Genomic DNA, 26,129 nt, shown 5'->3' on the forward strand with positions numbered 1-26,129 from the left:
AGTGGGAGTCGGGGCTGAGGAGGGGAGATTGTAATGCAATGTCTGAAACAGAAAGAAGCACACGTAAGAGAATAACAAAGCTGGGAGAACAGGGTTTTTGAGGAAAACATTGCAATACATCTGGAAGGTTCTGGCTAGAACTGAAAGGGGCTGGCTAAGAAATATATGATAGGCATGGCTTGGCAGTCTACAGTGCTGCTGAGGAGGTTTATACAGGCTTGGATTCAAGCACAGCGCTTTAACTGACTTGAATGATTCGTCTGGCTGCAGAAACTGGTGGGGAGGAAGAAATAATGCCTCGGGATAACGATATGAGTTTCATAAAGGAAGGAAAATTTCAGGAGCTGAAGCTGTGGTGAGAAGCTGAGTGAGCGAGAGCAAATGCTGTGGGCCTCAAGTGAAGATAGTTTTTTCTCTGGACGGTTTATAACATCCTTAGTTTAAAAGATGAAAAGTCAGGGAAATGGCTGCACACAGGAGAAATCCATTGGATCCAGGAGGACAACAGGTATCTATCTGTTTGGAATCCAGCACTGTCGTTAGCTATGTGAACTTGGGTAGGTTCATTTTCCTATGGTGAGAACAGCTCCTGCCCAACAACAGTGTTGTGATGATTGGAGAGAAACACAGGTGCAGAAACAAGGGCAGTAGACAATATAGTACACGCTAATGACCATGAGGATCCCTTTGCTGCTTATGGCCTGTTATCTTAATATTTACAGGTCTAGATCAACAAAACAAATAAAACCTGTTTCTGCTGGCACATGGTAGTGGTTCACATATTTTGAAGTACCAAGATTCTTTGGCGGTTTGCTTGAGAGGACAATATTTGGGTTCCAGCTCCACACATTCTGGTTTGGCAAGTCTGAACTGGAACTTTAAGAATCAGGCTAGATTAATCCCAGCACTCAGGAGGCGGAGGCAGGCAGAACTCTGTGAGTTTGAGGCCAGCCTGGTCTACAAAGTTAGTCGAGGACAGCCAAGGCTACACAGAAAACCCTGCCTCAAAACAAAACAAAACAAAACAAACAACAACAGCAACAACTAATCAGGCTGGACAAGAGAGAAGTTAGGAGACAGAAATGAAAACTGAGTATGCAACAGAAATCAATAATATCTGGAAAAGCATCACAGAATATCAAAAACTTATACTCCAATAAATTGGAAGCTGGAATTAAGAGCTCTAAAAATTAACCATCTTTAAGCCTCATATCCATACATTTTCAAGTCCATATGTGTGCAAACATATTGAACATGTTCTCAAAAGGAGTACGAATGATCACAAATAGATGAAAGATAATGCTTTAAGCCATCAGTAAAATGCAAATCAAAAGTACACGGATTTTCTATCTTAACCCTGTTGGAATAGCAGTCCTTAAGATAATAAACAAAAATGCCAATACAGGAGAACTTCCATGAGATCAACTGCAGGAGAACGACCTAACTATATAGTGAGTTTCAGGACTGTTTGAAACACAGTGTAAGAAACTGTCCCATAGAGAGGAGCAGGTAAGGGAAAGACAGAGGGAGCATGGGTAGGAAGGATGAGGAAAAGGGACGCAAATGCTATTGGTAGGGATATAAATTGGTATAACCACTAAGAAAACCATTATGAAAGCTTTTAAAATATAAACAAAACTATCTGATATCCCACTCCTGGGTATATACATAAAGAATCTAAGTGTGCATGTCTATGTTTGTATCAGGAAAGTATGATGCCAGCACAACCATATTTTCTGTGGCTTTTTACAATAGCCAAGTTATGGAATCAACCTTGATATCCAGAACAGACAAGTGGGTAGAGGAATATGGCATATACATGATGAATTGACTTCATTGAGCCCTAAAGAAGACTAATATGTATGTCTCCTACAGAAAAATGGATGGAACTGAAATCATCATGGAAATAAGTCAGAATCCAAAACATAAGCCTTACATGTTTCTTCTCAGGAAAAGGCCTGAACATAGAAGTGAGGCTATTTGGGATGAGGAAGGGTACAAGCATAAGTGGGGATGGGACAAAAGAGGGAAAAGGGGTCACTATAATCAAAGTATATAACAAAAAGCATGAAATAGCATAATGAAATCCATTATTTTCTGTAGTGGCTATAAACTAATGAAAACAGAATCATGCTGCATTTTCATAATCGCTGAACGTGCAACACGTAAGCAGCTGGCGGGTTTTATGGTTACATGTAAACTTCCCCATACAGGCTCCTGCTCGAACACTTAGTTCCTAGCTGGTAGTGCTACCTTGGGAGGTGGCAGCTAGCTGAACAAGTGGGTGTCTTGGGACAGGCTTTAGTGGCCTGTTTCTTGTCCTGTCTCTGCTTCCTAGCGCTTGGAGATGTGAACAGTCTCATGCTATGAGCATCGGGTCTTTCTTGCCATGATGGACCAGACCCCAAACCCTGAGCCAAAATAAAATTTTCTTTCCTCGAGTTGCTGCCTATCCAATAAATTAGATCACTGCAACTGAGAAAAGCAACTAATAGAATGGACTAGACTTTTGACAGATTCTAGTCTCGGCAGTTCCTGTGAAAATGGAGCATTGTTGGAGGAGAAAGTAAAATTGTAAGAACAAGGCTCAGGAGGAAAAGAAAGAAATGTCGAAGAATATTTCCCAAGATTACCTGAGTTTTAAAGTGCTAACTCGAAGCATCCATCCTGGGATTCTGGACTCCTCCCGTGTTCTTTCAAACTCCTGCCCCTTGCTGACCTCTCTGATGCTAACCATAGAGAAAAGGCGTCTTCCTACTAGCCATAACTCCTAAGCCTGGACTCAGGTAGGCAATTAGGCTCCTTCTCTAGCTAGGAAATAAATAATAAATGGCAGAGAGAAGCTGGAGCTCTGGGTCATCATTAACATAGCTGTCAGCTAGGGAGCAACAGCCGTGGGCAGTAGCCAGTGCTTCCCTGTTAATGAGCGCTGAACAAGCTGGGTTTCTCTCTAGAGGCAAAAGAGGTACATCCTTTTCTTAGAAGTAAGAGAGAAACACATTGTTCTTTTCTGTCCTGTAGTTTGTTGAAGTCACACAATGCTTTCAGAGTTGAAATAAAACAGGACGATTATTAGGAAGAGCACTGTAACAATTACCCCAGACTGTCCAAGCTGGGCATCTTCTGCTACAGGAGAAAAAGCAGCAGAAGCAAGTTTTCCAGGCAGGCACTAGAACTGTGATCACCCTCATGATCCTGACATGGCCTTATGGAGCTTGTCTTCATTTTCCTTCCTCACTCAGTTACCTACTGCCTAGGTAGGAGCCTGCATTTAAGTCATATGTAACAAGGCCCTAGACTAAAAATTGACATTTTCATCTTTAAAATGCATCCGTTCTCAGCAATTGTGGTTGTCATTTCTTTGGGTGTCAACACATGCCAGAAACTATGCTAAGCACTTTCCATTCATCACCTCATTTATTTTTTATAAATGGACAAGGCATCACTCATAGTTTGACTTTACAAACTGCAGAGATTAAAGGGGTTCTTAGATTAATGAGTCAGTAGACACTCAGTTCTCACCTAGTTCAAAATGTACTCTCTACCATTATTCTGTATTGACCCGCACAAGAGAAATCCCATGTGTTTATGTTACAAAAACAAAACAAAACAAAACAAAAACAACCAATTTAAGTTTCTTCATTGTGTAAATGCACCACAGTTTCTTTATCCACTCTTCAGTGGAGGGATATGTAGGTTGTTTCCAGATTCTGGCTGTTACGAATAAAGCTGCTATGAACATAGTTGAGCAAATGTCCTTGTTGTGTGTTGGAGCATCTTTCTGGTATATGCCCAGCAGTGGTAGCATTGTTCGCAATTTCCTGAGAAAGCTCCAGATTCATTTCCAAAATGGTTGTACAAGTTTGCACTACCACCAGCAATGAAGGAGTGTTTCCCATTCTCCACATCCTCACCAGTATGACTGTCACTTGAGTTTTTGATTTTAGCCATTCTGATGGGTGTAAGATGGAATCTCAGAGTTGTTTTGATTTGCATTCCCTGATGACTAAGGATGTTGAGCATTTCTTTAAGTGTTTCCTGGCTATTTGATATTCCTCTGTTTAGAATTCTCTGTTTATCTCTGTACCCCACTTTCAAAATTGGATTATTTGGTTTGGTGGTGTTTAATTTCTTGAGTTCTTTATATATTTTGGGTATTATCCTTTTGTTGGATGTCGGGTTGGTGAAGATCTTTTCCCAGTTTGTAGGCTGTTGTTTTATTCTGTCGACAGTGTCCTTTGCCTTATAAAAGTTTCTCAGTTTCATGAGGACCCACAATGGAATACTACTCAGCTATCAAAAACAAGAAAATCTTGAAATTTGCAAGCAAGTGGATGGAACTAGAAATGATCACCCTGAGTGAGGTAACCCAGACTCAGAAAGACACATATGGTATACTCACTTAAAAGAGGATTATTCACATAATACAGGATAACCACACTACAATCCACAGACCTAAATAGCAAAGAGGACCCTAGGGAGAATGCTTAAGTCTCATTCAGAAGGGCAAACAGAATAGACCCTGGAAGCAGTTGAGAGAAGGAACAGGAAGGGAGCCTACCATAGAAATCCTCAGAAAGACTCCACACAGCAGGAGATCCAAGTAGATACTGAGACTCACAGTCAAACTCTGTGGTGGAGTAAAGGGAATCTTACAGAAGAGTTGGGGAATAGAGGGACCTGGAGGGGTCAGGAGCTCCACAAGGAGACCAATGGAGCCAACTAATCTGGATGAGGGTGGGGCAGCAGAGGCAGCAGAGACTGATGTACCAACCAAAGACCATGCTCAGATGTAGTAGACAGGCAACACAGTCAGTCTCTTGTGGGTCCCCTGATATGGAGTAGGGCTACCTCTGACATGGACTCTGGTGTCCACTCATTGATCAGTTCCCCTGGTGGGGCAGCCTTGCCAGGCCACAGAAGAAGACGCAGGCAGTCCAGATGAGACCTGATAGGCTGGGGTCAGATGACAGGGCTCCACCTTTCTGAGGACTAGGGAAGGGGGAAGGGGGGAGGGAGAGGGAGGGTGGAACCAGGAGGAGACTGGGGAAGGGGCTACAATTGGGATGTAAAGTGAATAAATTAAAAATAAAAAATTTAAATAAAAAACTTACTACTTTAAATTTTAAAATGTTAGAGCTGAAAGGTACTCAGAAATAATTACTGCCACCCTTGAGAAGATGTATGTCCGTAACGAATGTGGCAATAAAGAAATATCCAATGTTATAATTTTCTCTGCTTGCATTCTTTGCTTATAACATATCTGAAGAATTGACTGCTCCAAAAGACACGGAAGCTCTTATTCCCATGGCCTCAAGTTACAATTAGAAGGTCAAAATTAATTTTAAGTTTAAGAAAATAGTTTGGTATATTTTGCTTTATGCCAAGAACCTGAGACTAGATGGATCATGGGCTTAGGAGGAAACTCAATACTATTATTCTGCTAAGGAGCATAGAATGAAAATGACTCCTAATGATATACTGCTATGCCCACTGTCACACTCAACCCACATCAGAATAGCTTTCTCCTGCAGTAGATGGAAGCTGATACAGAGGTATGCAGGGAGCAAGATAGAACAGGTAGATCAGATATTGAGAGAATGTCCAAGCAATGCCTGGCCCAACTTAAGACCCATTAATGTGAGAGAGCCAACCCCTGACACTATTAACAATACTCTGCAATGCTTGTAGACAGGAGCCTAGCAGAGTTGTCCTCTGAGAGGCTCCACCCAGCAGCAGTTTGAAACAGATGCTGAGACTCACAGCCAGACATTGGGTGATGCATAGGGAGCCTTGTGGAAAAGTAGGGGGAAGGATAAAAGGACCTAGAGGGACAAGAGCTCCATAAGAATATCAACAGAGCCAATTAACAAAGGCCTAGAGGGATTTGTAGAGTCTGAAGCACCAATCAAGGACCATGCATGGACTGGACCTAGGCCTCCTGCACAGATGTAGCTGATGGGCAGCTCAGGCATCATATGGGTCCTCTGGTAAGAGGAGAGAGGCTGTCTCTGACATGGACTCATTGTCAGCTTTTTGATCACTTCCCCCTGGTGGGGCTGCCTTGCTAGCCACAGAGGAACAGAACTTGATGAACTGGGGTGGATGTTGGGGTGGGGCTCCCTTTTTCTGAGGAATAGGGGAGGAGGATGGAGGAAGAGCAAGGAAGGGTGGAACTGAAAGGTGAGGATGGATGGGAGCTATGACCAGGTTGTAAAAAAATTAATTAATTAATATAAAAAATCCATGGTGCTCATTTTGTCACCCCAATGATACCCAGGCTTGGTTCGTCTGATCTGGCTGGCTAGGCAGGGTTTTCCCTTCCTCCCTTACCACTCCATGCATGTTCCTCCTGAAGCTGGGTGCTGGGTCAAAGAGGACAACCTTCCCTGAGTAAAGGAGGACCAGTTTTAGGTCAGAGGTATGCTAGTACTGGGCTCCCATGTAGAACCTCCAAACAGGCTCAAGGTCCATGTTTTTTTTTAATGGATTGTTCATTTGTTTTGTTTTGGTAATTTTGTCTTTTTTCTTTATGTTTTCTAATTTATTTTGTGGGGGTTTTTGCTTTTGGGGGAGGCAGGTAGAGGAAAAGGGAAGGAGAGACACACAGAGAGACAAAGACAAAGAGGAGACAGAAAGAAAGATGGAGAATGACCTCAGGTGGGGGAGGATCTGAGAAGAGTTGGTGGAAGGGAAAACATAATAAATATAATTGTATGAAAAAGAATTTTTAATTAAAATAAGTTCCTGGTGATTCAAAAAAGTCACAACACAAACATATTTAAAGTAACATGAAGCAATTTCCATCACCATTCACACATACACAGAAATCCACCAGTGTCAGATACTCAGTAGGCATGTTAGTGATCACTCATAATCAAAGATAGAAATTCAAGATACAAAAAGTCAATTTTTCTATTTCGACCATATTTGCTTCCCAGTTCTGTTCTTATACACCATTGTTCTAATCTGAAAGTTTTCCACAGCTCTCTGTGACCTTGGGAGCAGAAAGATAGGCTGTATGCTATCCCATGTCTTCAGATTAGACGATTACGCCGAAAACCTAGTATAGCTGCTGGTAGCTTACTTTTTTTCATTCTTTAATTTTATTAATTTATTCATATTACATCTTGATTGTTAGCCCTTCCCCTGTTCCTCCCATTCTTCCCTCCCTCCCATTTCTCTCCTTCTCCCCTCCCTATGTCTGTGACTGAGGGAGACCTCCTCCCCCTATATATGCTCTTAGAATATCAAGTCTCTTCTTGGTAACTTGCTATCCTTCCTCTGAGTGCCACCAGGTCTCCCCATCCAGGGGACATGGTCAGAAAAGGGGCACCAGAGTTCGTGTGAGAGTCAGATCTCACTCTCCACTCAACGGTGGAGAATATCCTGTCCGTCGGCTAGGTTCGAAGCTTACTGCCTATATTCTCCTTGGCTGGTGCCTTAGTTTGAGGAGGACCCCAGGACCCAGATCTGCCTGTCATAAAGTTCTTCTTGTAGGTTTCCAGGACCCTGTGGGTCCTACTATTTCCCTTTTCTTCCATGCTACTCTTGCCTAAAGTCTCAATCGGATGTCCTCTCCTCTGACCCACTTTCTTGGTAAGTAAAGTTTTTCATGGTACGTATCCCTTGGACTAGTGTTTTGATATAAGTGAGTATATACCATTTGTTTCTTTTTGCTTCTGGGTGAACTCACTCATTATGATAATTTCTAGATCAATCCATTTGTCCACAAATTTTGGGAATTCCATGTTTTTAATAGCTGAGTAGTATTCCATCGTGTAAATATACCACAGTTTCTTAGTCCATTCTTCTACTGTGGGACACTTAGGCTGTTTCCACGTTCTGGCTATTATGTATAAAGCAGCTATGAACATGGCTGAGCATATGTCCCTGTTGTGTACCGATATTATTCAAGCTATTCCAAAAGATAGAAATGGACGGAATATTACAAAATTCCTTCTATGAGGCCACAGTCATATTGATACCTAAACCTCACAAAGATCCAACAAAAAAAGAGAATTTCAGACCAATTTCTCTTATGAACATTGATGCAAAACTACTCAACAAAATTCTCGCAAAGCGAATACAACAGCATATCAAAGACATCATTCACCATGACCAGGTAGGCTTCATTCCAGGCATGCAGGGATGGTTTAACATACGGAAATCCATCAATGTAATCCATCATATAAACATTTTTCACTCACAAACTTACTCAACAAATGTGAGAAGCTAAGTAGGAGCCATTTGTCAAAGTAAATACAATAGAGATTCTTTACACCTTCACAATTTATAAACCACGACCAGTAGGTAAACAAATTGTAAATATAGTTACAAATAATATAAAATGAACTAATAGGTTATGTATGGAAGGCCTCTAGAGGGTAAGAAGAGCCAGCCACGTGGCAGACTGAGTGCTCTGGAGGTAGTGAGGCTGGGGTGAGGGAAACCGGAGCTTGGCGGATGATAAGCACAGCGCTAGGGAGTAGCCAGATTAACTGTGGAGTCTTGTGGACAAAAATAAAATAAGAAGCTCACCAGTTATTCTAAGAACACCAGAAGTGTTGGTGGCTGACATCAAATGAATTGTATCTTTTAAAGAATATTTTTCTATAAACTGGGTAGTGAATAGATTGGAAGGAAAAGATGAATAATAATGCTCCTGATATAGGGATGAATTCTCTGAATTTTAACAAATATAATTTCTTTTTATTTTCACTGTGTTCGTCCTACTGCAATATATCATCCAAATCAATATCTGTATTCAGTATTGGACTTTCTAATATGTGGAGCTGTGAGGAAGGATGGTTCTCCTCTTCTTATCCAGTTTTAGGCTTCTTGTTATAGCAGAACAAAGTGAAAGCATTGTCTAACCCTTATTTGTGGTGATGCAATGTTCTGAAAATACCTCTTATATTCTAGTAGACTGGAACTTTTGCTGAACCTCACAGCCAGACTTAATGACACACCTTGAGGTCACTTAAGCTGTAAAGACTTCTCTCCTACTGTGCAATCAAACTGTTTGTTTAACCTGCCTTTAAGAGAACAATGTGGCAATCAACTTTGCTTCCCTTGGGTTTTCCGTGCAATTAGCTTTTATAGCCTAAGACAATGCATAGCTTCCATCATAAGGTACTACTCTTCCATGCTCCCAACCCAGAATAATACATGTGGATCATTTGCTGAACACAGCAAATATAGAAGTTGAAAGCAATTTCCCAAAATGTACCATCAAGGTTGAAAGCAACACTTAGGGATATTGTTGATAAGTAATGATTTTTTTTTAAATCAGAGTCCGTTGGGATCTGTTGGAGCCAGTGACTTAATCCCTTGTAAAGCTCTGTAAAAGAGCATCCTTTCCTCATAGGATGCTTCCTATGTTATTCAGTAAATACAGAGCAAAAGCCTTTGATACAAACATACACCACACACACACACACACACACACATGCGCACACACATGCACGCACACACACATGCACGCACACCACACGCGCACACACACACATGCGCACACACACATGCACGCACACACACACACACACACGCACGCACACACGCGTGCACAGACACAGATACATACACACACAGCACATACAGATGCCACTCACACATAGAACAGACATATATGCATAGGCATAGACACACACAGGCTCAGGGCAAGCAGATTCACAAGGTAACCTTCAGACAGGTACAGATTCACAGATTCAGACTCATGCAAGACAGTCAGGATAGAAGACGAAGGGAGCATAAAGCAAAGGATTCAAATCTAGACTCCCTGGCTAAGTGACTTCAAGGGGCTGTGTTTATGTTTCTTTCCTTAATGTGACACTGATGCATTATTAGTGGCTTGGAGTTAGTCACTAACGCACATAACCTACATATTTACTAAACCTATTTTCAGAAAGAGTATGTTTAATTTAAATGTTTTTATTTGTACTGATTACATGTTTTCATAGTAATATATTTTAAATTTATAAGTGCAATATCTTGCTGTGCATATCTTGTCATATACATATAGGGTACCATAGTATAGATATTTTAAATATTGATCTTGAGTTATAATTCCTCCTAGGTTAATTGCCTATACTTACTCAGTTTAGTTTTTCTTCTACATTATTGATTTCTTATGCCTGTCGTTTTTGAGTATTATTTCAAATGATATTGCAATGCTTTTCTATATCACAGGCACAGATTTAACTATTAAATAAACAAGCATTTACAATTAATACTTCTTTTGACTGGGATTTCTACAGTGTGTGCATAGCATATTCATCAACACAAGACAAAGCAATTACAGTGAACTTCTGAAGCAAGAAACACATATCGCCAAGTAGAAAAGCAATGAATTAGTATAAATGTTATCACATAGATGGCAATAGAAGTTTATAGAAGAAAAACAGATGAAACTGATATGACCCTAAAGAATAATTCTTCACTTGTTTTGATTGAAAAAAAAATCAATGTCTAGAACCACGCAGGTCCTGATCAAGAACATGAAAACAATAAAGCAAACATTTTAAAAGTGTGTCCCATTTTCTGAGAAACCTGCAATTCCCTGATGCTGGAAACACAAGAATCTTTTCTCTACCCTAACTCATTTCCTATCCTAACTAGGAGGCAGTCTTATATATTCCTATTTTCAAAAGCTGGTGTGGGTCTACAGCATTAAAGCTATTATTATTTATAAAATCACCATAATTCATTTAAATGATAGCCTAACAATTTATAATGCTTCAAAATTATAATTCATGCACACTATTTTTCACATCATAGAAACTTAGAGTTATTTGTATATAGACAGATACGATTTTTTTCAATAAGCATTAATGTGACACCTACTATATTTCTAAGTTCTAAGTATATAAAGCAGAAAAATCTAGATTATAATTCATGGTCTATTATAGGAGGCAGCTATGTAAACAAACACATTATCATCAATTTGTTAAATGCTAGAGCAGGGAAAAAATGCCGTGTAAGATCAGAGGAGATCACCAAAATCTGACCTGAATATATTGGAAAAGATCTGGGGTTAAAGAGAAAAAGAACATGGTCATTCAAACAATTATACAAACAAAAAGACACACAGGTAAAACAGAATGTGGCATTTTCCAAAATTTATAATACTTTGGCATACTTGAAGGCAGTTTGTATAATGGAGTCAGCTGGTTACTAGATTGGAAGTTAGGAAGATAGAAACACTAAAGGCCAAGAGTCAGTGTATCTGAAAAAATTTAAAGTTAAAGCAAAATTGAATTGACTAAATGTCATACTTAAAAATGACTCAGAAATCTACATGGTGAAATTATCAGACTCTGAGAACAGATATAGACAGATTATTAAAAAGAAAAATGACAAGGTCTAAATTAAAAATAAATGAAGATGGATGTGAATGCTACAAAGAAGTTCAAAATGTAAGTATTCATTGGCTACCTGAGTAAATGTTCAGGGAAAGACCGAGTCTAAAACAGCCTCCATCTCAAAACTCAGGTGTTTGTGATGTGTGCACATAGCTCTGGGTCTTCAATTCAATCAACATGTCTGTCTTCATGACAACGTTATTTCTATTACTATAACCTTGTAGTACAACTTTAAACATACGTGGTGGTAGCTGAAGCAGTTATTTTATTATCCAGTATTGCTTTAGCTAGATTGGGTTTAGTGTTTTCATATGAAGTTTAATATTATTGAATATTTGTAACAATTTATAATTTTATTAATATTATTATTCAACTTCTGTGAGAAATTGTGTTAGAATTTTGATTCCATCTCATTGAGTCTGTAGATTGTTTTTGGTGATTTTACAATATTTACCCTACCAATCTATAAGCACGAGAGATCTTTTCATCTTCTGGTGTCTCCGTCAGTTTCTTTCTTCAATGTCTTCAAATTTTTATTACACAAGTTTTACACTTGCTCATTTAGCATTGTAAAAGGTACTATTTCCCTGATTTCTTACTCAGTATGTTCGTCATTTGTATATAGAAAGGCTACTGGTTTTTGTGTGCTGATTTTGTACCTGTTACTTTGATGAAAATCTTTATCAGCTGTGGGGGTTCTCTAGTAGAGTCTGTAGAGTATTTTATATATACACCATAACATCGAACACAGAGACTCTCTCTCACCATTTCCTATCTTTGTCTCTTAGATCTCCTATAGTTGTCTTATTGCTCTTGCTAAGACTTAAAGTACTATATTAAATAAGTATGGAGAGAGTAGACATCCTTGTCTTGTTCCTGATTTTGTTGGAAATGCTTTGAGTTCCCCTCCATTTAGGATGATGTTGGAAAGGGATTTCTGTAAATTGCCTTTATTATGTTCAGGTATTTCCCTTGCATGCCTGTTCTCTCCAGGTCTTTTATCATGCAGGGATACTGGATTTTGTCAAAGACCTAACAAGATGATGTAATAAGACAACCAAGTGGTTTTTTTTTTCTTTCAATTCTGTTTATATGGTGGGTAACATTTATTTATTCACATATGCTGAGCCATCTTTGCATCTCTGAGATGAAGACAACTTGGTCATGGTGAATAATTTTCTTTATGTGTTCTTGAATTTGGTTTGCAAATATTTCATCGAGAAATTTTGCATCTATGCCCATGAGAGATTGGTTTATTTTAATTTAATTTTAATATTATTTTTGTTGTTGGGCCTTTGTGTTGGTATCATCGTAGTACTGGCTTTGTAAAAACAATGAGGAAATGTGTCTCCAGTTTTTCTTTGTGAATAATTGGAGGAGTATTGGCATTATTTCTTCTTTAAAGTCTGTTAGAATTATACATTGAATCCATCTGGCCCTGAGCTTAGTTTGGTTGGAAAACTTTAACTACTGCTTCTATTTTACTAGGGATTATAAGTCTGTTTAAATTTTTTATTTCATCTTGGTTTAACTTTGGCAAAGTCATACATATCAAGAAATTCAACCATTTGTTTTATGTTTTCCATATTTTTAAGCCAAGTCCTTTTGATTCTCCGAATTTTCTAGGTATCTGATGTAATTTCTTTTTATCTTGAATTTTATTGAGTCTTCTCTTTGTGCCTTTTGGTTATTTTGGCTAAAGGTTTGTCAATCTTATTGATTTTCTCAAAGAACCAACTCTTAATTTTATAGATTCTTATACTTTTGTCTTGTTTATTTGTTTCTATCTCATTGATTTCAGTACTGAGATTGATTGATTATTTCTTTCCATCTACTCTTTTTGGGCATTACTCATTTTGTTAAAAAAGATAAATAATTTAAAAAATAGCCTGGGATACAGGCAAATGATGACTGGGTAAAGTGGAGCATGAGGACCTGAGTTTGGCTCATAGCACGTACATAAAATATGGGCACTGAAAAAAAAATATGGGCACTGAGGCATATATCTGAAATACTAGAGCTGGGTATAAGGAGCAGAAAGGCAGATTCTAGGGTTTCCATGGCCAGTCAGTCCAGCAGAAATGGCTACCACCATTTTCACTGAGAGACTTTGTCTCAAAATAACAAAACAAAACCCCAAACAAGCAAAATAAACAAACCAACCAAGGAGAGCACAAAAAGAAGAGACTGGATGTTGACCTCTGACCGACACATGTTCACTCACAGCTGAGCACAGTCCCACACATATAGGCAAGTATACATATTCATACCCCCCTCACACACACACACATGTGCGTGCACACACATTTGAATATAAATAAATAGAGAAAAATCAGAGAAACAAGAAACAAAACAACAAACAACAAAGAGTTGGAGAATATCCAGCTGTTCTTGAAGTTAACAAATTCAAATATAAACAAGCATGCAAATGATCATGTGTTCATTTAAACAAAGTCAATTAATAACACTGCAGTGCTCACTGTTGTTTGATATTTGGAAATGACACAGTAATACACCACTGTCTTTCACCTAGTGAAATCATTCCGAAAAGAAATTTGGCAGCAAATATAAAGTCATAAAAATTAGTATACAGTTTTTGTCCCAGAATTTCAACTTTTTGGATACACGTCAAGGATATGATTCAAAAGAAAAATTTAAAAATCTATTTGTATAAAGATATTTATAGTTGTACTACATTACAAGCAACTGGCAACTGGTCAAATGCCCAATAGAGGGAGGATGCTTAGATAGACTTTGGAATTTCTACTATGAATGAAAACTGTGCAAAGTATGCAGAAATAAGGGCCATATGAAACAATGACTAAAACCGCAGTGCTCAAAATGATGTCTCTATAGTGATTGCATCTATGTAACAAGATGCATAACAAGAAAGATGGGAAAAGCTACAGTGCTTACTTTTCTGTTATATTGATTATGCTTCTGGGACATTTCTTTCTATTTTGATTTCTCTGCATATTTCATACACATACATATATTAGGAAAAGTAAATCCCCATTTTGGCACATAAAAGAAAATAAATTTGTCCATCAGTTTCTTTCTCTGCCCTCAAAGACTTTTTCTCTCTTTTCTGTTAAGATTTCATGTTTAGATACGGAGAAAGTAGAACCTACCCTTTGCCACTACAAAACCCTGGCCACATGCTTTGTCAGTCAGATTTTCTGTTGCTGTGACAAACACCTGAGAGAAATACATTAGAGGAGGAGGGTTTATGTGGGTTTACGGCTTCAGTCCATGGCTGTTGGCCCCATTGCTTATAGCCTGATGTAAAACAGAATACCACGGTGGAAAGGGCCAGGGCAGGCTATATCTCCTAAGACCAGACCCCCATTGCCCCATGACCTAATTCCTGTAACTAGACCTCACCTCTTAATGACTCCCACACTTACTAAGACAGTGCTACCATGTGGGAAGCAAGCCTTTAACACGTGAGCATGTGAAGGAAATTTTCATATTCAGATAACAGCACAATTTCTTCTCTTTCATCACTGTGTTTCTCATCGTATTCCCAACATACTAGCTTACATGCACTTTAATTTCTATCATGTATATAAACTCAACATTTTAATTTCACTTATTATAGTGGGTATCATATTTTCTGCATAAATATGACTTTTTAAACATCTCAATGCAGAAAACTATTTGTTTCTTACCTTTTACCACCATGGGAGAATTGTCCTCTACAGAAGGCAAATCATTCTGGTGTCCATTTCTTCTAACTCTAAAGGGTGTCTTAATTTGGCTATATGCCCTCCTCGGTCTCTCTGGGTATACCCTCACCTACAAACCTATTTTACTTCATTCCGAGTTAAAGGAAGGAGAGAGTCGTCTCCCTGGGTGACACATCTCCCTTTGGTCATCTTTGGTTTTCCTCGCATGTTGTTCTAAGTACTCCTAGACACCTCATTGCCTGCTCTCTCTTATTCTCCACCCTGCAAACCACTCCAATCCACCTTCAGCCCTCACTCTCTTGAACTGTCTCTCAAGGTCATAAACAATCTATATGCTGCCCAAATCCAAAAGACACTTTTGTGTCATCCTCCTGGTTGGCCAGCGCTCTCTCTACTGTAAGTCTATTTTCTTCCTGAGCCTCAATCTTTCTGCTCTTACCAGTTTTCTGACTTCATTAGACATGCAGCTTCCCCTGGCTGGCCACCTAAACCCTCTTTCTTTTCTTTTTTTATGCCAACATATATCCTCTATTACTATGGCTTTAAGTCTCAGTTTTGTGCTAAAAATGTCCAAAATTAACAAATATCTCTAGCAGAGACCCTAATCTCATCACACTTATTAAATGATACTTTTGACATCTACACTTAGTTTCTTAGCATGAAAACCACAGTCACAAATTAAAGTAAACCTGAACTAATACTTCAGTGGCAGACAGTCTGTAGAATTGTTATCACTTGCTTAATTTTGACTGATCTGAAAAACATCTTTTGTGCAAAGCATAATGTTAACTGTTTTCTAACTCAGTTCTGGCAATGGGCCACCATCAAACTGAATAATGAATATGTACGCGCAGCTCTGATCTTGTTATACAGGGTTGGAAGAAGTGCCTGACCATGAATTTGTTGCCAGTAAATAGGAATAATTAAAATTAAAGGGAGCCACAGTAGAACAGGAGAGGCTTAACATAGATATATGTTGAATCAAGGCCCAAAGTCAAGATTTAACTGAAGCAAGAATAAGAACAAGGAAGCTGGGAGAGTCACATGTTATATGTGGCATTTAGATGGTTATCCCTATAGTTCAATTTGAATAAGATAGTCTCCAAAGACTATGTAGACCAAGCCCAGGTGGTTAGAGAAATGTCGTGCAAGCATAAACAGAGATGAAAAGAAAGAAAAACAGGTCTCCTGAACATGTTTCCATGACTCATAGGATTAGCTTCTTTTCTGATGACCTTAGCCTTGATTTGAGCGTATGGACATAGACAAGTTACTAATGTCTGTGGGAGGCACGGGGAGTTTTGTTGCAACAACATCAGCAAGGTGAAGTTTAATATTAGGCATTTTTCTGTACATATGTCAGTGAATTTTACCTAAACTACTTTTTAAACCCTCTCTTCTTTCCTTTTCTTTCTCAGGAGCAATTTAGTTCTTTTTTGTTGAAAATTTCATGGGAGGGAGGGTGGGAACAGGAAGATAAGAGTGAGGGGATTACAATCGAGATGTAATGTGAATAAATTATAATAAAAAATAAATGTAAAAAATTAATATATAACAAACAATCTCCTTCTCCAGCTTAAACATCCTGTCATCACAAATGCAATTAGAAAGGACAGAAGTCCTTCATTGTGCCTGCAGGGTCCGATAGGACACAGCTCTCCCAGCTTTCATCCTCCAGGTCTTTGTACATGCTTTTTATGCTACAACTATAGAAGCAAAAATAACCACTGGGACTGTTCACTTCTCATGTTGTGTAGTCAACTAATAATTCTTTATGCTACACTTCTTAGTGGAATGTTTCCATGACTTCCCTAATTCAATTAAGCCACAGCACTCATAGTCACTAATACAACCATGTACTGCTTCTACACACTGTCCTGCGCATGATTGTTGTATGCCTCTCCTAGCTTAGTGAAGACTCCATGAGGGCAAAGAAGATATCTGTTTTGTTTATTATTATTATCAGTTCTAGCATATTACTTAGAGCTTAGCTGTTGCTCAAGAAATGTCTTTAACTTTAATTTTTCCTATTTACTGGCAACAAATTCATGGTCTGGCACTTCTTTCATGTGTAACAAGACCAAATCTGCATGTACATATCCATTATTCAGTTCAAGGCTGGCCCATTTCCAGAGCTGAATTAGAAAACAGCCAACATGTTTTGCACCAACACACAAAAGATGTTAGTCAGATCAGTCAAAATCAAGCAAGTGATAACAATCATACAGGCTGTCTGCTACTGAAGTATTAGTTCAGTTTTACTTTAATTTGTAAATATTTGTAATGTTTTCCAATCTTTTGAAAATATGAAACAATTCAATGAAATCCTATATTAAATGATAATTTTGCAAATAGTACATTTTGTTCAAGCCACCTAGAGTCTAAGATATGCTTCTTCCTACTCTCAATTCCAGAAGCCCTCACAATGAGTTCTATTGTTTGTTGAAGAGTTTAGGAGTAAACCACTATGAGGAAACCTCTCCTTTCTTCATAGAGCTGAAGACAGGCAAGCAATTCAAAATAGCAAATACTTTATTCTACTATGTTTAATGAGCAATTCTGTAAGAGAGCTAAATAATCTGACCTACCCATCTAGGAGAGCAATGACGTTCTTTCTGGGCCGTCCAATATTGGGGCCATACAGGCTGGCTCTGGAGTAAATCCGGATGGGTTGCAGCAGGCTCTTCAGCTGGATGTAATCCTTTCCCAACTGGCTACCATTTACCGCCCGGCCATGCATGCTCCGATAGTTATTTGGCTCTAGATTAAAAACAGACATACAAATTAGAATGGAGAAGAGCAAGGGTCTGCCAGCCCCTTTCTTACTAGCATGAATAAAATAACAAAAGAGGATATAAGTTATCTTAAGAAACAGAAACAGTCGTGTTAGTAACGTCAGCTCCACTCATTTCCAAACTTACTTTCATAAAACATCACCTGATTCACAACAGAGACCGTAGTCATTTTCAAATGCTATTATGTGTGACAACGGTATGCTTCGTAGAATACCGTCATCCAGACTTGTGTACGAGATCTTCAGGATGACCTAATTTGGAATTAGAGTCATCAAGGATGTTATGTTAATATGTAGTCTTAGGGTGGGCCCTACGTCTTATAACTGCTGTGTTTGTAACACAAAGGAAATGGACCTTCAGATACAGACACAGGGAGAAACGCTGTGTGATGACAAACACAACACAAAGCTGGGAGAGATGCTGCCATGCTAAGGAATTTTGCAGCCTCCAGAAGCTAGGGGGGAGGGATGGAGTAGACTCTCCTTCAGAGCTTCCAGAAGAAGCCAACCATGCTGATGTTTTGATTTTAGACTTCTGCCTTCATAAAGAGTAAATGAAAACATTTTCTTTTGTTTTAAGTCAGAATTTGTTATTGCGAAGTCTAGGAAACTAATAGAAATAACAAGAAGGGTTACCTTCTTAAATGATTATTACACAGAAAGTTAGGAAAAACACCCTTGATATTCATTGGTAACAAAATAGCTGAGTGAAATAATTTTGAGCAAAACCACGTTCTCTTGTTTTGGCACTGGAAGGATATGAAGAGTCCTAAAGCAGGAGCTCTTAGCGTTTGTGGTAGCTGACACAAGAGCCCCCCAAAGCCACCACCTCAGATAGTTTGAAGCTGTGATCCTGGGTGGAACAAAGCATAGATTATCAGGCTCACGTTATATTTTAAAAGAAAATTTGAGAAACAAGACAGCCACAATGAAAATTAATAATATCTCTTATACACCCTTTAGTACTGAAGGCTGCATATATTTAGAAGGAACTGTAGAGAGCGTTGGCTACCTATATACTCCCACAAGGATATGAACCCTAGACATAAGAAAGCAGGTTACAACCTAAGTTTTTATTGTGCTCCCCTTTCATCAGCATGTTTACTGGCCCTGCCTTTCTGGCTCAAGTTAAGCAAGCACAAACTCTGATGAAGTATTTGTTCATCGTTAAGTTATATCAATGCAAAGATAACTTCAAGGTAGTTGACCTTAATAATATCTTTGAAGGATTAATTTAAACAACCTTTACTATGTGCTTTGTTGCATGTATGTCTGTGTACCTTGTGCACACAGTGTCCTCAGAGGCTAGAAGAGGGTGTCAGACACCTCTGGAACTGGAGCCACAAGTGGTTATGAGCCACTCTGTGGATGCCAGAGTTGAACTCGGGTCCTCTGGAAGAGCAGACAGAACTCTTTAACTATGGAGCCATCTCTCCAGCTCCTAAAGAATGAGTGTTTTAATTGGAGATGTCGGTAACTACCTGATGCAAGAGAGATAGGCTAGAGGATTAGTTCTGGTAACTAAAAAACTAAACAAAGAGGAATAAGCCCAACCTCTGAGATGGACAACTAATAATTCTGTGTTTCTCTGACATATTACCTAAAATGCATTACTTTCAACAACAAAATCATGAGGTATGAAAAGGAAACAGGGAAGTGTTACCACATACAAGAAAGGGAAAGAAGTCAATATAAGCTCTTTGAAGCCTCTAATATTAGATTGTTCAGCAATTAAGAACTTCAAAATTATAGATATGTTCAAAGAGCTAAAAAGAATAAAAGATAATAATAGAGAAATTAATTTTAAGCACAGAGTCCCCAAAATTAATTTCTCTATTATTATCAGTGATTATACAGATGCATGAGGTCACATGGAAATGGAGTGAATTAACACTTCACTGTCTGTTTCAAGCAGTAATAATTCCAGATTAACAAAGAAACTTTGCTCCAGTGTAGTGTCTCATAGAATTTTGAATATATTATCCCTATGTTTTCTCACCTCTATTGTTACTGAAAACTCAGTTATTAATCTCATTTGTTTTCCTATATGTAATAAAATATTTCAGTTCAAGAGTTTCATTTGATTTGTATAGTTTCTTTATATGCTTATTTGATAAATCAGTAATTTTCCATTTTCATATTTTCCATTAATCCTGAATTTGGTCCCCAACATCCACATGGCAACTGACAACTATCTTTAATATCAGTTGCAGGGTATCTCATGCCCTCCTCTGGCCTCCATGCACATATTTCAGTAAATACTCAAACACATAAAATAACAAATGCATAAAACAACAAAAGAAGACAATTTTGATTCTTTGGTACTTAAAAGTTTTACTAGTTGTTAAGATGAAAGCAAATTACATACTAAAGAGATATATCGACGTGTTTATTTTACATAGGAATTAAACCTTGTGGACTGGAAAAGTGGCTCAGGTTAAGAGCGCTGGCTGCTTACTTTAAGAGGACCAGTGTTCAATCCCAGCATCACATGGTTGTTAACTCCTATCTGTAACTCCAGTCCCAGGGGACGTGACACCCTCTTCTGGCTTCCATAGGCATTGCACTCACATGGTGCACAGACATACATGCTGATAAAGAACCCATTTACATAAGTAAACAAGCATATTAAAGTTTGGATGAATATTTGATCCTGAAGAGGATAGGTATCTTCAATGTTTTCAGAGTTAATTGATTGTTTAATTATATAATCATCAATACTTAGAATTCGTCTTTGTATAAATATAAGCACAAAATGTCAGAAGTATGTTTGGGGCCATTTCAGAAAATTATTGAAAAATCTTCCTAATCACAGAATTAACTTAATAATTTTAAAATTGAAACTCAAGTAAGAACCTCAAATATTAGGTTTTAAACCAATTTTTCTAACACAATCCAGTCTGGAGATTACTCATTTGATACTTACATCTGAGGAGTGATGTCACAAAAATGGTAGTCTTTGTTTTCCACAATGATTATATCAATGGTTTTATGTAAGAGCAAAATTCTGTGTATTTCAGAGGAAATTTATAAGATACACTATTCTCATCTTAGCTGAAGTGTAACAGGCAGCATTCAGGTTGCCTAGCACCAAGGCAAGTATAGTACAAAACATGTGTAGCACGTATGCAGAACCAAGTCATGTGATGCAACACAGTGAGTGCTACCAGAACATCCTGGATCAGCACATTTGATTTTTGTGATGGTTGGTTTTATTTGTCAATTTGACACTATCTAGAATTACCCTAGGTTAGGCTGGCCTGTAGGCATGTTTTGTCTTGATAACGTTAATTGATGAGGTAAGATTCAACCCACCGTGGATGACACCACTTCTAGGGTTTGAGTCCCTGTTTGTGTCAGAGTGAAGGGAATAAGAAGAGTGGCAGAAATGCACACACCCATTCTCTCTCTGTTCTTGACTGTGGATAGCTGTTTAATGTCCTTGCCTTGCTTCCCTGCAATGATGGGTTATAATTTGGAATTGCAAATCTAAACTTCTTCCCTTAAAGTTTCTGTTGTCAGAGTATATTACAATGATAATTTTGAAATAATTCTCAGTCATCACATATTCAGAAATTTGCTGTTGGTAAAATTTCTCGACCCCCACATTCAGTCATATAACTCCATGTAAAGTCATGACACATAGTTCAATAAGCTGGGTAGAAGATTAGAGTAACACTATAAGTTAATTTGGCCTGTCTGGTTGACAGAACATTTCACCTAACAATAGTAGGATACACTTTGTTTTCCAGGGCATGCAGAACAACTTTTTAACTAGAGAAATACTAATATATACATAAACCTCATACTTTAAATCATACAATGTATATCCCTTGATCAACAGTTTGGGTTGTGTGGGCTTTTGGTTTCTTTTCGTTTTGTCTTTTGCTGTGTTGGTGTTTATGTTTGTGAAGTTTTGAGGAGAAAGAGAGGAAGATCAAACATGAAGTTGAGTGGTTAAGGAGAATCTGGGAGGAGCTCAGGGAGAGAAAAACAGGCTCAAAATATTTGTATAAATATTAAAAAAAAATAACCACAGGGGAAACCTCTTGCACTTTTGCTATGATAAATAGCTTGGTACGTGAACATCCTCTTTCCTAGTTACTGCTAAATCAGAATCAAGAGAGCTTTCTATATTTATTCTGTCAACTATTTTGGCATTGAATCCAATATGTAACTTAAAAAAAAACCTGACAATAGTGGTCTGGAGAGATGACTCAAAGGTTAAGAGCACTGGCTGTTCTTCCAGAGCACCCAGGTTCAATTCCCAGTACCCACACAGCAGTTTACAACTGTCTGTAACTCCAGTTTCAGGGCATACAATACCCTCACACAGACATATCTACAGGCAAAACACCAATACACATGAATTAAAAAAATAATACCCAAATGACAACTCCATGGACATAGCATGCAAATCTGAGGGTCTCTGCTTTATCATAATCATCAAATGAAATTAAAATTCATATTATCAAAACCAATGATCTGTCCCCATGTAATAATCTGTGTAGTTAATGAAGAAATAGAATGCATATGTTCCTGCTAAATATATTACAATATGATTTTTTTTAAAAAAAGAAAAACTTAGAAAAAAGAAATGAAAAAGGGAATGGGAAGATGCCTAAGAGGCAAGAATAGTTGGCAATCGAGAAGACTTGAGTTTAAATTCTTACCACCTATGTAATAAAAATGGCTGTGCATGTCTGTACCCAGAATTGCAGAGTGAAGGCAAGTAGATCTGAGAAACTGCTGGCCACCCAGCCTATCAGGAAAGAAGACAAGCTTCTACTTCAGTGAGGACCTGTCTCAAGGCAACGGGATGGAGAGAAATAGAAGGTGAGACCCAATATGCTCCAGTCTTTTCATTCACACACACAAGAAAGAAATCTCACCAACATGACTATCTAAACATGAGCTGAATAAGGTCATGTCAAAGTAAATAGGGAGATCCATGAGGGTTCAGCACTAAACAAAGGAGCGCAGGCAAGTAAGGAATGCTGAGTGGAGGAAAGAGGCTTCTCCAGGGAAGAACATACCAACTGTTTTCACAATACCCAACGATCAGCCCTGAAAACATATATAAAAAAGTGACATTATAAAGACCAGAAAGGAGATACACACACACACACACACACACACACACACACACACACACACACACACACTTAAATGAAAAAGAGGCCACGAACTTGAAAGACAGCAAGGTATATGGGAGGGCTTAGAGGAAGTAAAGGGAATGGGAGAAATACTGTAATTATATTATAATCTCTAAAAATAAAAGAAGCAATTAAAATGAGAAAAAAAATCAATGAAAGAAAATGTTGACTGACAGTCCCTTAGGTGGACAGACTAAGGAAGAAAACAAAATAAATAATGAAACCCATAAAGGAACTCAAATAGCTAAACTGGTAAAGGACTACTAAGAATAACTTTATGGAAATGACTAGATAATGAGTTGATGAAAAAAATCAAGAAAGACATACATGATTAAAACCGACTTTGCTCATGCCTGTAATTGAGGCGGAGGAAGGAGAATTATGAATTCAAGGCCAGCATGAGATTCATAGCAAGCTTGAGTCTAACCTAAGTTACAGAGAGATTGTTTCACAAAATAAACAAAGCACCAGACTTAAGGAAATTAGAAACTCTGAAGAAACATATAAACAGAAAAGATACATTGAAGTGGTAATTAAAACAAAACAAAACAATACAAAACAAATAAGCCTAGACTCAAGTAGATTCCTTAAGCATTGGAAGAAATATCAATTCCTTACAAGTCTTCCAGAAAACAGGAGGGAGCATGCTTCACAATTCACTTTAGGAGGCCAATATTTTTGTTACCAGTGGTAGACAGAGACACTTAGAGAAAACTACAGATGAATATTCCTCATAAACAGATACAAAATTCTCCAGAAAATATATACAAACCAATTTCAACAGCATATACAAAAAAGTCAAACACTGTGATCAAGTGGGACTAATGCCAGGAATGCAAGGTTGATTTAATATCAATCCGACGAATATAAACTACTGTTTTGATGGATTAAACAACCAGAGTACAGCATCGGTATGTACAAACACAAAAAGGCATTTGAAAAATGATAAATGTTCCCAACAAACTCTGACTAGAAGGGAAACTTCTCCAGCTTAGTAAATATTGCATGGGAAAAGCCTACTGCTAACATACTGAGTGGTGAAATACTGATTTACTTTTCTTTGGTGGCTAATGATGATAACCACACACTCATGTGCTTGCTGGCCATTTGTATGTCTTCTTTCAAGATATGCCTATGTCAATTCCTGTTTAACAATATTCTTTCAACTGCTAGTTGTGTCTAAAACTGACTATAAAGTTTATACTCATCTTCCTTTTTATTTTTAATTTTTAAAATTTTCCTTATTTTTATTAGCTACCTATACCCAGGAATATTTAACTTGCTTTATATACATAGTATAATTTTAACTCCTTTATACCAAAGCAGTATAAAACTAGAGAAGTTAGGAATGAGACTATGTGTCCATATATACATGCTTTTGCCCATCTAGCAACCATTATACTTGATGAAAATATACATTGCATGAGAAATACAAAACAGTTATGCATAAAATCGATGCAAAGCTACATTTAAATCATCACTAAATCCTAGTGCATCTTAAGGTTTCCTTCATCTCCAAAAATTTTCATGAAGCATAAAACATTTTATACACCTGCTTAATATCAATGTCATAAAGACAGTATATGATTGCTTAGGATTTTGTCTTGACAAGATTGGCATTACTTATAGAATTACAAAGGACATAAATTAAAAATATGACTGCAGAACTGCACTATGTGTTGGCACTGGCTCATTGATGGATCAATTGACATCAAGCTTTAGGGACTTGGAAGGCCTGAGATACTAGCTCAGCACAGCCAATAATTAGGCATTATCACCTGGTGTTTCCCCTCAGGAATTATTGATTGCCAGCCTTCACATCTCTATAAAAATTACAGTGGTATGATTATACCAAAAGCTTTGGAACTTCCAGCACAAGGAAAGGAGGCCTAGGACTAGAAAGTAAACTTCCAAACTTTTCCTTGAGTGGAACATATGAACTTTCCAAAATTTCAGGCAAATTAAATGAGTCTGGAGTCATAACCTTGCATAATTATTATGTGATTCCTTTTTTACTTTCAAAATACTGAAAACATCTTTCCAAAGAGTGTTCTAGCATACTGTGACCAATAATGTCAGAGTTGTTGGCTTGGCATTTGCTAATGCGCTTTTGGATCCTGGCTGATACTGTCAGCCTAGTAGACTGACTTTATTTTTTACAATGGAGGTTATAATAATAAGAAAGGCACTTTCTAATGACTGCGGCTCATTGAATTTTAGAGATGGTGTGGACATCTAGTACAGCCTCCTAATTTTACACACGAAGCAATGAAAGCCTAGGAGAGGTACACTCATCTTTCTAAGGTGTTTGTTTCCACTATTTGTCTTAGTGTATTTCAGTCTTGTATTTTAGAACAATTTTACTGTTATAGAGAGTTGCACATATAGAATGAAGAGGTCTGAATAGTTAGTTTTCTCTTACTACAGGCATATAAACACCACACACAGGCATACACACAACAAATCATACTCAATTTCCCATATTATAGATGTCTTGTCTTGGTTTGGGGTAGTGTTACAGTTGATAAACCAATATTGATACCTTATTTTGGCACTAGAGTCTGTAACTTATATTATGGCATATTCTTTGCATTACATAGGAATACGGGCAAGATTATGCATCTATAGTCACAGTAGCATCCTGACTTCATTTATCAGCTTAAAAATCCTGCCTGCTCCACACGTCCACTACCCTCTTTCTCAGACTCCTGGAAATGTCTTCTCCAATTACTCTCTTTGTAGGAGGCCACATAATCACAATCATAGATGAAAGTCTTTTAAATAAGATTCAAAATTTGACCTCATTGTATAAGGTGTCACTTGATAGCACATATTTAATGTGCCTGCTCTCCCTGCTATACCTTGTCTGCCTCCAGACTTCCATCTGAAATCTGGGCAAAAGCCCTCATCACCCTGTAACTCTTGTGCTTTGTTTGCCTAAAAATCAAGCAGCAGAAGGACACCACCAAGACATGCTATTAGCTCAAGTAGTTGCTAAGCAACTCGGAGGTTGGATGTATGGCAACACTTCCTCAGGAGACTCTGTGCTGACAGGGCAGCCCAAACTCTCTTCTCCAAGCAAAATATTTCAAGTGAATTTACTCCTTTCTACCTTTGACTCTGAAGT

The 26,129-nt window shown here is 37.9% G+C and overlaps 1 protein-coding gene across 8 annotated transcripts in view; it reads right to left on the reverse strand.

The window, feature by feature from the left end:
* The window catches only part of Hpse2 (heparanase 2 (inactive)), a 686,746-nt gene that overhangs the window by 250,258 nt on the left and 410,359 nt on the right, over positions 1–26,129 (reverse strand). For 3 of the 8 annotated variants that reach the window (XM_051146597.1, XM_051146594.1, XM_051146591.1), the window contains one exon: positions 17,641–17,812. The exons of the other annotated variants lie outside the window; for them this stretch is intronic. In XM_051146597.1, the coding sequence (XP_051002554.1) occupies positions 17,641–17,812 (172 nt within the window). The remainder of the gene's footprint in view (positions 1–17,640; positions 17,813–26,129) is intronic. 8 annotated transcript variants of the gene reach the window in all.

This window comes from Acomys russatus, chromosome 5, assembly GCF_903995435.1.
Source record: "Acomys russatus chromosome 5, mAcoRus1.1, whole genome shotgun sequence".
Taxonomy (NCBI): domain Eukaryota; kingdom Metazoa; phylum Chordata; class Mammalia; order Rodentia; family Muridae; genus Acomys; species Acomys russatus.